Source organism: Microtus pennsylvanicus, chromosome X, assembly GCF_037038515.1.
Source record: "Microtus pennsylvanicus isolate mMicPen1 chromosome X, mMicPen1.hap1, whole genome shotgun sequence".
NCBI lineage: Eukaryota > Metazoa > Chordata > Mammalia > Rodentia > Cricetidae > Microtus > Microtus pennsylvanicus.
This window is the reverse complement of record NC_134601.1, coordinates 116,830,055-116,846,204: the sequence shown is the minus strand read 5'-3', so window position 1 is coordinate 116,846,204 and position 16,150 is coordinate 116,830,055. Positions and strand designations below refer to the sequence as shown.

The following is a 16,150-nucleotide window of genomic DNA, read 5'->3' as shown; positions in this document are numbered from 1 at the left end:
ATTTTTTAGTGGGAGGAGAGAAATACAATGGAAAAGGGGGAAGGAGACCAGGTTGAAGACACAGATAAAAATGTGTTCATAATAAAGCAAGCAGTCAGAAATAGAGAAAGGGATGTAATGATTAAAGGGAAAAGGAAGAACAGGCAGATGATATAGGGAAGGAAGGAGGGAACAGGAAAGAAATAGAAGAGGAAACACAGGTTAAAAGACAGGTACAGGAGAAGGCAATAGACAACAAGAAATGATGGGAAGGGTACAGAAAAGAAAGGAAGGGAAGGGAATGTGGATGAGCAAAGGTTAAGTAAGAAAAGTAGAAAGACACAGAAAATACAGAAACAGGAGAAAAATTCAACCACTACTGGCTAATGGCATCCAGTTCATGGTAGGCAGGCATCAGTAGGGAAAAAGGAAATTCATGATTTATGGAGAAACAGGAACAGTGAACAAATGAACCACTGAATGAAGAAACGAGTGAAGAACATACAAGTGATTTCACTGGGACAAGTGGGATCAGAAAACATAAAACAGTGAAAATGACTTAAACTGATGACATACACTGTAAAAGAATTAGATATGCAAATAAAATCACAGACAAAATGCTATCCTAAAGGCAAACTTTAATATCCTGACAGCATTAAGAGTTGACAAGAATACAAACCAAAAGAGTCATTTACATGTTCTATCCTGGGAAAAATTGAACCTCACTTTAGAATATATTTTAACCCTATGCTAGACAAGAGACAGTCACTCATAAACACAGCTCTCAGAAAAAGTCACATATGATTTCTATGGTCACGTGCCTATTCCCAAAGAGGCAGCAGACAAAATAAGAAAACTCTATGAGCTATCACAAATACAAACAATAAGGATTTTAACTCTAAATAGGCAAGCGTTCTCGGGATGGATATTTTTCAGGCTGTTTTGCAACATGAATTACAGACAGGAGACCTAATAAGGATAATTCTGTAAAAACAGGTTAACATCTTCTAAACGTGTAGGAATGCTAATATCTGAAACAACATTCTTTCATTTCTTCAAAGACACCACTACTAAAAGAAAGAAAGAGATATAATCTGGTGCAGGTGACTCAGGCCTGTGCTCCAGCCAGCTGTCTGAGGGTCTGGGGAGAACACATGACAACTGACTACTTCCAAACCCACCTAGTGACAGAACAGTCACAGAGCTGACCTAGGCCACTGCTGAGAACATATTTCAAACTTAAAAGTCAAAAGATGGGTAAGAATTGGGATTTTGCTCATGGAAACATCCTGCATACCCTGGACTAGGTTGGAGGTTGTTAAGAACTAGGCCTGTCTGAGACTTTCCCTGGGGCTCTGAAGTTTGGAGAAATAACTTAATTTCTAGTTCAAATCCAGGCACATACAATACAGGTAAAAGACATTTTAGGTGATTTCATAACTACAATATGTATGTATGTGTATATATATATATATGTATATATTTTTCTAAGTATATATACACATATTTTTTTAACTTTAATGATTCAGTGTTCCTGTCCTCTGCGGCATCACGAAGAAAGATTAATTTGAGTTCTTAAGCTGCTTCGTTTTCTTCAGTCCCTTAACATCCTCTTGTACACAATTTTAATTTTCTCCAGTGTACACCTCCTTGTTTTGAATTAAAAAGACCGTATTTGGGGGCTATAGATTACAGTCCAATCAAAAGCATACTATAAGTCTAAGCAATCTTGTGTCTACATATACAGCTCAAACCCATCAATATGAAACACATTTGACCCTGCTATGAAATATTTTGTCTTAAAACTCTCAACTATATGTTCGCATATCTTTAAATTTATGGAAATATTTTCAGATAAGTAAAGACAGACTTCTTGATTGAAAGTAAAGACTCTTTCTAAGTGCTTTACCAATACACCCCAAGAACTAGAATACAAAAACAACAGAAGCACCAGAGGAAAGAGACAGAGCTCTTTAGAATCCTGCTGTCCTATGTTATTACTCCCAACCCTTCTGCCTCTCCCTCAGGCAGTCCCTCAGCCTGGCTTCTCTTAGTTTTCTCTATGCTATGGCCATACTTACCCCCCCTGTATGTGCACCTCCTCCTCCTCCTCCTGTAGACTGGGGTCCATATGGAGGAATCGGTTGTCCTACCTCGGCAGGGTCTTTCCTACTGGCAGGTTCCTGAGAGAGATGACCAGGGGATGAGAAGTTAGAGAAGATAGTAAAGTTTGGGATTGGGCATGCTTACACAAGCTGACTGCTAGTACAAGCAGATATATTAGGAAATTCTACATCCTCTATCCACTTTTTCTAGAAGGAAAAATGAGATACTATCAGCAAAAATTCTCATACAAGGGGACAAAGTCAGCAGAAATTTGACCAAGTAATGATGCACAAAAGTAACACAGAGTATTGCAAGTGAGACCCAAGCTGAGTGCACACAGGCCATAGGAATGATAAGCACGGCCTCTCATAACAGAAAGGTCTGGGATCTCAGGACCTAAGAGTCCTGCCTGTTAGGTGCCTGACTCCAGACCACTGTTGGACTTGTCAAGCCTGTGCTACGTGTTAATCCAGGAATTTAGTTCCTTTTATGCACATCTGTGTATCAGAGAAAGCCACAGACAAGTCAATTGCAACAACAAGGTCTGAAAGAATGAAAAAAGAAAGAAATACATTTAAAATATTCAAAAAGGTGTGTTGGGCCTGAAATGCTGGAGCTTATGGGAAAAATTAAAAAGAGACCAGGCTCAGAAGGGAAAGGGTTGGCTATCTCTCAAGCACCAAAAAAATCCACGCACATCATGCATATATAAATACACACATATGCATACATACACTCATACACATACATACATACATACATACATATATACATACATAAGCTTGAAGGGACAAGAAAAGGTATAAAATAGCAGCTATAAATAACCACACTCACAAAACAGCTTCTTTGGTGTAGAATTTGACACAGGTCTGAAATAAAATGGTGCTGAACATAGAAACTGAGATTTTGAAACTCAACTGCAGCTCTCTTTGCTCCATTCCATACAAATTGAAAGGAAATCTTACATGTGGGAATGTAAAAGGACCCTGTATCCCAGAAATATGGATTACTGGAAGAAAAGAACAGCTTTAGGCCAACAATGTAAAGTCTAACGTGGGAAAACAAAAGAGACCTGCTCTCAAGGACAAATGAAGGGACATAGTTTTCAAGTCACACAGGTAGCTAGGAAGGGACCCATACTCTAGAGGCACTTCTTATACAACAATCAATCAGCTGAACTATATACATTTCCCTGATCTCCTGACCACTTCCACAGAGTTCTGCAAAATCCTCCATATTTGCATGGTCCCCTCTAATCCTTAAGGTCTGGCTTTCATGGAAATATGAGTTCTTTCACTATAATAACGAGGATATGGGCCTGTATTTTCAAGAGGGAAACTCCTGATTCCATGGTATATTCATTTACAAACCCAGCCAATCATAAGGCATGGTGATCAGACAGTTACGAATGTCAAGAGCAAAGCATAAAAAAACCTTGACAAACACCATTCACCTGTCAAGAACGCATCCAACATCACTTGCATGGGAGAAGAGGCATAGAAAATGAGAAAGGCTTAAAACAACTGAACCAGCTCCACGCCAGACTCAAAAATCCAAGTAGAATAAATGCTGAGAGAATAGAAGAACAGAGAGAGTGGGACTGTCAAAGAAATGAATATCCTGAGTATACACTTCACCCAGTGTTCCTCCCTGCAGCAGGAATGGTACTTGGGGTGAAATGATATATTCTTTCAACGGACAATCTCCTTAATTTAAGTTTTATTTCAGCATGTGCATGTATTCTTAAGATGCATCAGTGGGGATCATTCCCTCCGTCTTCTATGGACAACAAAAGCCCAGAAATTGACATTTGTCACCATGATGTGGAAGACTAATAAAACAAAGGTTTTGTTCCCAAAAAGACAAACACAGGTCTAGGTTCCTACAGCACAGAGATAAATACAGAATGTCCCAGAAGTGTCGAGGAGACCTCATTTCATAGCTAGAAATACTACATACACATAGCATACATCTTATTTGTAATGACATATAGAAAAAAAACAACAAAATATAATACATAGTGTGTTCCAAATGTTAGTAAGAACAGCACAAACAGCTTAACAGAACATGATGGGAACAAAGATTGCACGCATACCAGACATGGTACCAGACAACAAGGCATGCATGAGTATGGGAGATGAGGGTGAAAAACAGCACAATACCCAAAAATAACACTAAATATCTTTGGGTAATACTTACAAACCCAAAAAGTGAAAAACCTGTTTGACAAGAATTTAAGGCTTTGGTGGAAGAATTTTTTGGTGAAAGATACTAGAAAACTGAAAGATCAACCATTCTCTTGGGTGGGTAGGATCAACATAATAAAAATGGCAATCTATCCAAAACAACCTACAGACTCAATTCAATTCCCATCAAAATCCCAACACACTTCTACATACACCTTGAAAGAACAATACTCAGATTCATATAGAAAAAAAAAAGGATAGCCAAATAATCCTGTACAATAAAGGACCTTCCAAAGGCATCACCATCCCTGACATCAAGCTCTCTTATAGAAGATCTACAGTAATGAAAACAGCTTGGTAGTGACATGAAAACATACAGGTTAACCAAGAAGATTGAATAGAAGACCCAAGTATTAATCCCAACACCTGATTTTTGACAAAGAAGGTAATATTATACAATGAAAAAAGAAAGAATCTTCAACAAATGGTGCTGGCATAACAGCTTCTCAACATGAATAAATCAAATTGAGCCATACCTATCCCCACACAAAACCTAAATTCAAATGGATAAAAGACCTCAATATAATTCTGACCACAATGAACCTGATCGAAGAGAAAGTGGGAAGTAGCCTTCAAACATGGGCACAGGAGACCCCTTCCTGGTATGGGACAATGGTCTGTATTCTGTCAATTGTATTTTAATAAAATGCTGATTGGCCAGGAGCCAAGCAGGAAGTATAGGCGGGACAACCAGACAGGATGTAGTGGCAGGTCATTAAGAACAGGAGAATTCTGAGAAGAAGAAAGTCCTACTCTGCAGTCGTCCTGGCCCAGCAATAGAAGAAGCAAGATATGACTGCCTCACTGAAAAAGATACTGAGCCATGTGGCTAACACAGATAAGAATAATGGGCTAATAAAAGCTATAAGAGTTTAAAAAAAGAGCCTGAGCTAATGGGCCAATCAGTTTATAGTTAATATAGACCTCTGTGTGATTTCTTTGGGACTTCACATTTGAGGGAACCAGGCAGGACAGAAAACACAGACAACACCTTGCAAAATATAACACCAGTAGAACAAACAATGAGTGCACAATAAATAAATGGAACCTCCTGAAACTGAGACACTTCTGTAAAGAACACAGTCAATAAGACAAAAAGGCAGATTACTGAATGGGAGAAGAGCTTCACCAAATACACGTCAGACAGAGGATTTGCCTACAAAATACATGAAAGACACAAGAAATTACACATCAAAATTCCAAATGAACCAATTCAAAGATGGAGTAGAGATCTAAACAGAAAACTCTCAACAGAAGTATCTCAAATTGCCGAAAGACACTTAAGGAAATGTTCAACTTATTCTCTTTGGATGGATACCTTGCTCAGCCTAGATATAATAGGGAAGACCTTGAACCTTCCACAAAGCAATGTGCCTTAAACTCTCTAAGGAGTGGATAAGGGAGGGGTAGAGGAAAATTAGAGAATGGGAGGAAATGAAGGAGTAGGAACAGAGATTGGCATGTAAAATGAAAGTAATAGGTTTTTTTAATAAAGAATAAAGATGAAATCATAAAGAACACAGAGACCTAGAATGTCCCAGAAGTGTCGAGGAGGCCTTGTTGGGTAAAATGTTGAGAAAAGCAGAGATCAAAGAAAAAAGGAAAGAAAAAGAGGAGCTGTAAAGGGACTGAAAGGGGAGAAGGGAGTTGGAAATGGAGACATGAAACAGAAGAAGGAAAACTGTAGGATCAGGGAAGAGGTTTGAGAAAGCAGAAAATTCAGACATTGGAAGAGGAACCTAGAGAACAGGGGTTGAGGAGAGAGACAGCAATAGGAACAGGGAAAAAGGTACTAAACAGAATATAGGATAAAGGATTAGAAAGACAATGTGTTGGGAAAAGACACATTAACACAAAATAGGTTAGGAAAGGTAGAAAGGGCAGGGGAGAAAAAGAAAGTTTAAAGCATTGGAAAGGAGAAAGAGTTAGAAAGGGAATGGTATACAAAAGGACTGGAGAACTGGTGCCAAGAAAAAGGAAGGGAAATGAGAAGAGGTGGGACATGCATAGGAAAAAGCAAGTTAATGGGAACAGGGAAAGGAACCTAAAAACAGAAAACTGGCTGGTATAAAAGTTCCTTTTGTTTGTGTGTTGCTTTCATTGGATAATGAATAAAGAAACTGCCTTGGCCTAGTTGATGGGAGAAAACTTAGGTAGACGGAGTAGACAGAACTGAATGCTGTGAAGAAGGGCAGAGTGGCAGACAACATGGATCTCCTCCCTGAGATGGACTCTGGTTAGAATCTTGCCAGTAAGCCACAGTCATGTAGCTAGACGAAGATTAATAGAAATTGGTTAAATTAAGATGTAAGAATTAGCCAAAAAGAAGGTAGAGCTAAGGGGCTAAGCAATGTTTAAAATAATACAGTTTCTGTGTGATTATTTCGGGTTTAAGATAGCTGAGTGGCAAGGACGACAAGCAACCCGCTCCTCCTGTTACAACTGGTGATGGTTTTGGAAAGGAGGGCAGTAATGGGGGAATTGGAAAGGGGTGAGGTAATTATAATGGAGGTTAAGGTGGAAAAGAGAAAGGAAAAAAAGTAACAAGGGTTCTAAAAAGGAACAGGATGAAAACGTAGAAATGAATATTGTAAAATAGAAAACAGAAAAGCAATGGGTAATCTCAAAGGGGCTGGAGGTATTGGAAAGGTGGGTACACTATTGGGAAGACAGGTAAAGGAGCTGAACAATTCCATAGTCAGAAATGGAATAGGACAAAGGTGAGAGAGGGAAAAAGAGAAAGGAGAGTCTTGGAAAGCCTGAAAAAGGGAAGGGAGAAAAATGGAAAGGTACTGGTAAGGAGAAGGGAGGTTGGAAAGACACAATAGAGGTGGTCAGGGGAGAACAGGGGAGGAGGGCACACAGGAGAGGGGTTGGGCAGGGAGAAAGCAAACTGGGGGCAGATAAACTGGGAGGGGGAAAATTTATAATAATAATAATAAACTGGGAGGGGGAGGCAATCATGACAGAACAGGACAGTGGAAGCCCTGGGAAGGAGGGATAGTGCAGGGAGGGGAGGGGTTAAAGACATGTTAGAGGTATTGGAAAGTAAGGAAGGGGGAAAGGAGGATGGATAGGGAGAACAAGGAATAGAAAACACTCCCGATACATCCCAACGATCAGCTATAGCATTTAAACACTACTAAGAATGGAAAGAACGGTTATAAACAACCCAAACATGTACTAAAAATGGACTTGGGAAAGCACACCACCGAGTCGACCCCTGGGGTTAACGGGAAGGTTCCAGAAAGCCCTCAACAGGAAAGTGAGACTCCTCAGGAGAAAGGGAGTTGTTGGGATGGACGAATCTCAACAAACACACTACTCACTGCCATGGTGAGCAGAGAGCTCCACTAGGCCAAAATCAGCACTCGGCATCCATGGAGAAGGCCCACAACTCTGAGAAAGTCCACGAGCTGCCTAGCAACCCAAAGGATTCCTGCGTGCCTCAGCGCCTCAGCTCCTCAGCGCGTCAGCACCTCACAAAAACTGCCGGACACCAGGGCATTCTGGGAACCGGAAGTGAGCAGCGTTCTACATCGCCCCCTACTGGCAGGGCCGGAACACAGCGCCTGTTGCCAAAGCCCCTAGCCTGTGCTGCAGAAGCTGGCTGCCTCCTGTTTACTAAGTAGTGGGAAATGAAGGAATTGGAACTCAGCGCCAATACTGACTTGACTGTGGGGTAGCAGGAATACTACAAGAACTTACACTGGATTTATAATGAAGGGTTAGGTGAAAAGCACAGGAGAACATTTTAAGGGAGACTAAAGATGAAGGAATTTCCCTATTACTTCTCATGGCTTTCTTTCTCTATTTCTCTTTCTTTCTCTCTCTCTCTCTCTCTCTCTCTCTCTCTCTCTCTCTCTCTCTCTCGTCTCTCTCTCTCCTTCCCTCCCTCCCTCCCTCCCTCCCTCCCTCCTTCCCTCCCTCTCTCTCTCTTTCTAAGGAAGAATGCCCACCTACTTGGAGAAGTGTCAGGGGAGAAACCTTTAACATGGAAAAAGGGCTGTGAAATGAGAGGCTGGGGTGAAAAGGAGAAATATTTACAAAGAGGCGAAAAAGTAGAACTAGGTACTTTGCAAATGGGGTGCAGAGAGGAAATGGGTGAGAAAGGGATAATGGTATGGGGAAGTGAGAAAGGACTGAAGTAGGAGGAGCAATCTTAGAAGACAGGAAGTGTGGGAATGTGGAAAAGTGGGGGGGTGAGAGGTGAAGGAAAAGGGTCAGACAGAGAAGAGGCACAGAAGGAAGAAAGACAGTAGGGAAGGAGAAAGAGGTGGAAGAGAGAGAAAAAGGGTGGGAAATACGGAAAGAATTGTGAAAGGAGAAATGGGAGTGACTTTAAAATAGAAATGAGCCAGGCTGCCAGCAGAGGATGGGAATCCCTGGCCTCCTGAAGCAAAAATTAGAAGATCTCTGTGACTTTGACTGCATCCTAGTCTACCCAAGTACTTGCAAAAAAATCCATGAGCACACAGACAGGCCCTATCCGTAAAGTCAAATAAAAGTAATAATGAAAATGATGATGATGATGATGATGATGATATTAATAATAGTCACCAAAAGAAAATATAATGGAAAATTATAGTAACCAGATAGGCAAAAAGAATACAAAAACAAAAAAGAAGAGCAAAAATTTAGAAGGGTTAAAAATGGAAGAAAGGTCCTCCTGCTTTGAAATAAGAAAAATGGTAAAGAATTTTTTAAATAGAGTGCAGAAATATAGTAGAAAATGGGAAAAGAGGGAAAAAGGGAAGGCACAGATGGAATGGTGCAAAAAACAGAGCAAGGCAGTAGGCAATGGGGAAAGGGATGTAATGATTAAAGGGCAAAGGAAGAACAGGCAGATGATATAGGGAAGGCAGGAGGGAACAGGAAAGAAATAGGAGAGGAAACACAGGTTACAAGACAGGTACAGGAGAAGGTAATAGGCAACAAGAAAGGATGGGAATGGTACAAAAAAGAAAGGAAAGGAAGGGAATGTGGACGAGCAAAGGTTAAGAAAGAAAAGCAGAAAGACACAGAAAATAAAAAAGAAGGAAAAAAAATTCAACCACTGCTGGCCAGTGCCATCCAGCTCATGGGAGACAGGCATCAGTAGGGAAAAGGGAATTACCTGAGTTCTGGACAGACAGGACCGATGAACAAATGAACCACTAAATGAAGAAATGAGTGAAGGACATACAAAGGATGCCACTGGGACCAGGGGGATCAGAAAGCATATAAAGCAGTGAAAATGACTTAACTGGTGATACACACATTATGACACTGTCAAAGAATCAGATATGCAAAAAGCACTGACAAAAACTCTCCTAAATGCAAACCTTAATATCCTGACAGCATTAAGAGTTGACAAGAATACAGAACAACAGAATCTTTTACATGTTCTATCCTGGGAGAAATTAAACCTGACTTTAAAATAAGTTTTAACCCCATACTATACAAGAGACAGTCACTCATAAACACCACTCTCAGTAACAGTCACATATGATTTCTATGGTCAGGTGCCTGTTCCCAAAGCAGCAACAAACAAAATACCAAACTCTACGAGTTGTCACAAATATTCGCTAAAGTATTTTCATAGTCTAAGAGAGGACAATAACTTTTTCAGCCTGTTTTTCAAAGTGCATAAATTATAGACAGGAAACCAAATAAGAATAATTCTGTGAAAACCGGTTAACACCATCTAAACGTGAAAGAATGCAAATATGAAAGACAGCATTCTTTCATTTCTTCAAAGACACCACGACTGAAAAGAGGAATGGCTATGACCTGGTGCAGGTGACTCAGGCCTGTGCTCCAGCCAGCTGTCTGAGGGTCTGAGGAGAACACATGACAACTGACTACTTCCAAACCCACCTAGTGACAGAACAGTCACAGAGCTGACCTAGGCCACTGCTGAGAACATATTTCAAATTTCTTAGTCAAAAAGATTGGGGAAGAATTGGGATTTTGCTCATGGAAATATCCTGAATACAATGGACTAGGTTGGAAGCTGTTAAGAACTAGGTCTGTCTGGGGCTTTCCCTGAGGCCTGATGTATGGAGAAATAACAAAGTTTCTTCTGCAAATCCAGGTACATAATATACAGATAAAAGTAATTTTAGGTGATTTCATAATTGTTATATATATATATATTCATAAGTATATAGATATACATTTATATTTTTTAATCTTAATGATTCAATGTCCTTGTCCCTTGAGGCATCATAAAGAAAAACTAATTCAAGATCTTAAGCAGTTTCCTTTTCTTCAGTCCCTTATATCCTTTTTGTTTAGAATTATTATGTTTCTCCTGTGTATTGCTGTTTGTTTTGGATTAGACTGACCACATTTCTAAGGGTATATCAGATAACAGAAAAATCATGTACATACTATGGGTCTAAAATATCTTACATCTACATAGACAGCTCAAACCTATCAATATGAAACATATTTGAACCTGTTAGGAAATATTTTGTCTTAAAACTCTCAACTATATGTTCGCATATCTTTAAATTTACAGAAATATTTTCAGATAAGTAAAGGCAGACTTCTTAATTGAAAGTAAAGACTCTTTCTAAGTGCTTTAGCAATACACCCCAAGAACTAGAATACAAAAACAACAGACGCACCTGAGGGAAGGGAAAGAGCTCTTTAGAATCCTGCTGTCCTATGTAATTGTACTCCCAACCCTTCTGCCTCTTCCCTCAGGCAGTCCCTCAGCCTGGCTTCTCTTAGTTTTCTCTATGCTATGGCCATACTTACTCCTCCTGTACTTGCATGTGTTCCTCCTCCTCCTGTAGTCTGGGGTCCATACTGAGGCATCAATGGTCCTACAATGGCAGGTAGTGTTGGACTGACAGGTTCCTGAGAGAGAAAGATGACCAGGGGATGAGAAGTTAGAGAGGATAGTAAAGTTTGGGATCATGCGTGTTTATACAATCTGACTGCTGGTATAAGCAAGTTTATTAGGAAATTCCTCATCCTATATACAGTTTTCTAGAAAGGAAAAATGGGACAGTGTCAGCAAAAATTGTCATACAAGGAGTCAAAGTCAGCAGAAAGTTGATCAAGTAATGATACACAAAGGTAACACAGAGTATTGCAAGTGAGACCCAAGCTGAGTGCACAGAAGCCATAGGAATGATAAGCACGGCCTCCCAGGATGGGAAGACCTGGGTTCTAAGGACCCAAAGACATCAGCCCTGTTAGGACCTAACTCTAGGCCTCTGCTGGTCTTGTCAAGAGTGTGCCTGGTTTTAGACCAGGAATTAACTTCATTCTCTGGACATCTGTGTCTCAGAGAAAGCCACAGACAAGTCTAATTCAAGAACAGGTTCTGAAGAATGATAAAAAAATAAATACATTAGAAATATTCATAAAAATGTTTTGGGTCTGAAATCCTGGAGCTCAAGGGACAAAACAAGAGGAGAAAAGGATTAGCAGAAGATCAGGTTTCATTGTTTCTCAAGCACACAGAAATTGATGTATGGGTGAGTGTGTATGTATACATCAACACATACCTACATACATACACAGACACACACATACATACGTCCCTATATACATGCCTACTTGCATCCATATATAGGTTTAAAGTATCCAGAAAATGCATAAAATAGAAGTTATAATTGACCACATACTCAAATTAGCTTCTTTGGAGTAGAATTTCACACAGGTCTAAAACAAAATGGAATTGAAAATACAAACTGAGAATTTGAAACACAACTGCAGCTCTCTTTACTCCATTTCATATAAAGGAAAGGAAACCTTTCATGTGGGAATGTCAAAGGATCCTGTATCCCAGAAATATGGAATACTGGAAAAGGAGGAAGTCTTTAGTCCAGCAATGTAGGCCTAACCCTAGAAAACTAAAGAGACCTGCTCCCAAGGACAAATGAAGGGATATAGTTTTCAATTCATACAGGTAGCTAGGAAGGGATCCACACTCTAAAGGCACTTCTTATACAACATTCAATCAGCTGAATTTATTTCCCTTATCACCTGATCATTTTCACAGAGTTCTGCAAAATCCTCCATGTTTGCATGGTCTCCTCTAATCCTTAAGGTCTGGCTTTCATGGAAATATGAGTTCTTTCACTATAATAATGAGGATATGGGCCTATATTTTCAAAAGGGAAACTCCTGATTCCATGGTGTATTCATTTACAAACCCAGCCAATCATAAGACATGGGGAACAGACAGTCACAAGTGTCAAAAGCAAAGCAAAAACCCTGACAAACACCATTCACCTGTCAAGAACTCATAGGCTGATGCACAGAAGACAACAACAGCAGGAGTAATTCAGGTAGTTACTTAAGAAAACGTAAAGATGTTTGCATAACAAGAAATCCAAATAGAGGCAGGTGAACAGGTATCACAATATTGTAAAATTCTTTACAATATCACTTGCATGGCTAAAGAGTCTTAGGAAATGAAAAACAACTAAAACAAATGAGCCAACTGCCATGTCAAATTCACAAAACAGAACAAACGCAGAAAGAGTAGAACAACAACTCAGAGAGAGTGTGACTGTCAAAGAAATGAAAACACAGTGTAGACACGACCAGTGTGGACAATTGGTGGCTGGAATATAAATAGAACTGATCCTGATCTGATGAGCTCTCCACGTACTATATGTGTATGGACCACATGATGGATCTGCTATCCTGTACAATCCATATCTTTGAATAACCAACAAGACTGAGTCACACATCCGTCCAGTTTATCACAGAGGAAGTGTAAGGACTGTAGAATATCTATTACACTTCCAGTGCTGTATCTTATCCATGAAGCACAATATACTGTCTGTACACCTTCACCCAGTGTTCCCCCTGCAGCAGGACTGGTATTTGGGGTGGAATAATTTTTCTTTCAATGAACTATCTCCTTAATCTAATTTTTCATTCAGCATCTTCATGTATTCTTAATATGCATCAGTGAGGATAATTCCCTCCATCTTCTACAGACAACAATAGCCCAGAAAATGACATTCATCACCATGATGTGGAAGACTAAGAAAAGCAAGGTTTTGTTCTTGAAAAGACAAGCACAGGTCTCCGTGTGTACAGCAGAGAGGCAAAAACAAAATACCTCAGAAGTGTCAAGACTTCATCTCATAGCCCAGGACTACTCATAGACAGATAGCAAACATCTTATTTTTAATGACACATATAAAGAACAACAATTTATAATACATAGTAAGTTCCAAACGTGTGTAAGAACAGCACAAACAGCTTAACATACATGATAGGAACAAGGCCTGCATGCATACCAGAGATGAGTGAAATCCAGCATGAAAAAAATATTTTTGGGCCATGCTGCCCACACCTACAATGGAACTACTATGGAGGAGGAGCAGGTGGACCATGAGCTTAGGACAGTCCAGTATAGGTGCCAGTTTCTAAGTTACATTCTCTTAGGGAAAAAAATGGCCCTTTTATTCTAACACTACAGAGGCAGAGACATGGGGATATCTGTGAGTTTTAGGCCAGCCTGGACTACGAATCATGTTTTACAGGGTAAGGACTGTAACACAGAGAAACCCTGTTCCAAAAAAATAAACAAAAAGTAAAAATAGATAAAAAAGTGTTCCATAGTGGGCAGTGTGGTAGACTCCTGAAATCAGAGCACTACAGATGCACTGGACAGAGTATAAAGACCATATGTCTTGTCAAGGATGCAAAAAGAAAATGTCACATGTTTTAGATACAGAGCATTTTAAAGCCTAGCCTAGGTAATTTTAAAAGACACTGATTCAAAATATGAATATTTTAAAAAGGACCTTAACTAAGAGAAGCATGCAAGAAATTGTAAATATACACAAGAAAAACACCTCAAGGGTAGAAGAACTGTAACTATATACTACAAAAAAAACGAAGGGGACATATGCAAAATGATGCATGGTACAAAAACAGGCATAGGTTCAGTCAGACACTTATATTGTGGATTCAAAGAACCAGCTCCAAGAAGTTGTTCTTGGGAATCTATATACCTCCAGTAAATAGAAAGGCCTGTATTCCAAGGGAAGCAGACATATAAAAGAAACACTAAACTCATTCTCTCACACATTCCTACAGAAACACATACATACACAGAAAGACAGAGAGACCGAAAAAGACAGAGAGTAAGAGGAGGAGGGAAGCATGGAGGAAGTAAGAGAGACCGATTCAAACCAAAACTGAAACAAGAGATTCAAAGTTAATGAGGACAGTCTCACAAGATAATGCGACAGTCAAAGACTATATGACATGTTATGCTGAAATTCATTAAAGGTTGCACAATTGCTGTGGGAGGTCCTTCCACTCCTTCAGCCAATAGCCTTTAAGATACCAGCCCACTTGGGCGTGGTCTCTCTGGCTTGAAAAAGCAGTGGTAGCCTCATGCTCCCTCTCTTTCTTGGAACTCAGGACTCCACTTCTGGCTACCAGATGCTTTTCCTGGTCATGCAGGAGGCTGTTGTCTAAGACAGTGATCTGTAAGTTTTTTCCCTTTAAATAAGTAACCCTTTTATTGATCATAATTCTAGACTGGTGTAGGATTATTTTGTGACTTACTCCTTACAACCCACTCCCCCCCACCCACCCCCGACTCGGCTGCCAGCACAGCTTGGCTCAAGCCCTCTCTCAGCCACAGTCTGTGCATAGAACCAGCAGTAACCTTCACACCTCTCAGGATCCACAGGCCCAGACAGTCTCTGCCTGCCTGATTTGATCTTTTCTGAGTGGTTTTAAATCCCCGCTTGCAGCACAGTGCTTAGGCAATGCGAGTCACAGAGTTCACAGCACAAGCACAAGCGGTTACCAAACGCTGAAAAACCCTGTGGGGCAAAAACTCTCTGTAAAGTCCCAGAGGCTCATATAGACACTCTGTTTGAAATCCCCACCATAACTGAGTGGGAGCCCTGCCACAGCAGCGTTTGCAGCGTGACCCCTTGTCCCAGCAAAGGGACACTGGGTACGCAATTGACCTCTCTGTGTCACTATCCCCTGTATTGGGGCTAAACAGAGCAGCAGGGCAGGCCGTGCTGTTTATCAGCTGCTAGAAGCTCCCTGGCTTTTTGTGCTCTATGCCTGGCCTCTGGGTTTTCTCCCTCTGTGTACTACATCTAACCCTTGAGTGAGATTTTAAAACAGGATTTGTTGTGACACCATTGCAGTGGTTCCAGTCACGACTTGGAATCAGCGCCATCTTCTGGTTAACAGGTAAAATGGCAGGCTTTGTTTTTAATGGGACTCTTGCTGCAGATTTTGCTGCCACTTTGGAAGAAATCACAAGATGCCTATATGCCTATAGGGATAGCTCAATTTCCTGATTATTAGGTTTCAGTTTTCTTCTTCATATTATATCATTATGGAAATATGTGGTATTAATTGATAGGACTAATACCATGATAGGCAAAATTATCTCCATATCTAAGGGTACTAGGAGCTTAGCTGAGAGTATCCAGGCTGTTGAATTTGACATTCAGAAGATATCACAGGGTTTTGATAAGGTAACAGACTATACCTCCAGGATAGCAATTTACACAATGTTCTGGAGCATTTCAAGGAGATGTTATGTTATCTTCGAACGGAAACATTAAGACCTTGGAATCACAGGTGCAGAATGGGGACCAGAAAATTGATACTGTAGGGAAATCACTAGAAACAGTTGCAGGTCAAGAGATTCGGGCTTTACAAGAGATTATCATTAAGAGATTTGAAATGATTGAGGAAAGTATCAGAGCTGATAAACAGGGTGAGAAGAAACAAGGGTAGGATACACTGTCACCACTGGCTGTCAGAACTGGTTTACCCAGGGTTTTAGCAACATACCCTGTAATTTACTCTGACAA

At 40.2% G+C, this 16,150-nt stretch overlaps 1 protein-coding gene across 1 annotated transcript in view; it reads right to left on the bottom strand.

Moving 5' to 3' along the window:
* Nucleotides 1–12,353, bottom strand: part of LOC142840506 (uncharacterized) — a 91,051-nt gene extending 78,698 nt beyond the window's left edge. Inside the window, exons 1-3 of the mRNA XM_075956995.1 lie at nucleotides 12,318–12,353; nucleotides 11,079–11,180; nucleotides 2,061–2,162 (exon numbers count right to left, since the gene is read on the bottom strand). Of these exons, the coding sequence (XP_075813110.1) occupies nucleotides 2,061–2,162; nucleotides 11,079–11,180; nucleotides 12,318–12,353 (240 nt within the window). The remainder of the gene's footprint in view (nucleotides 1–2,060; nucleotides 2,163–11,078; nucleotides 11,181–12,317) is intronic.
* Nucleotides 12,354–16,150: the final 3,797 nt, after the last annotated feature.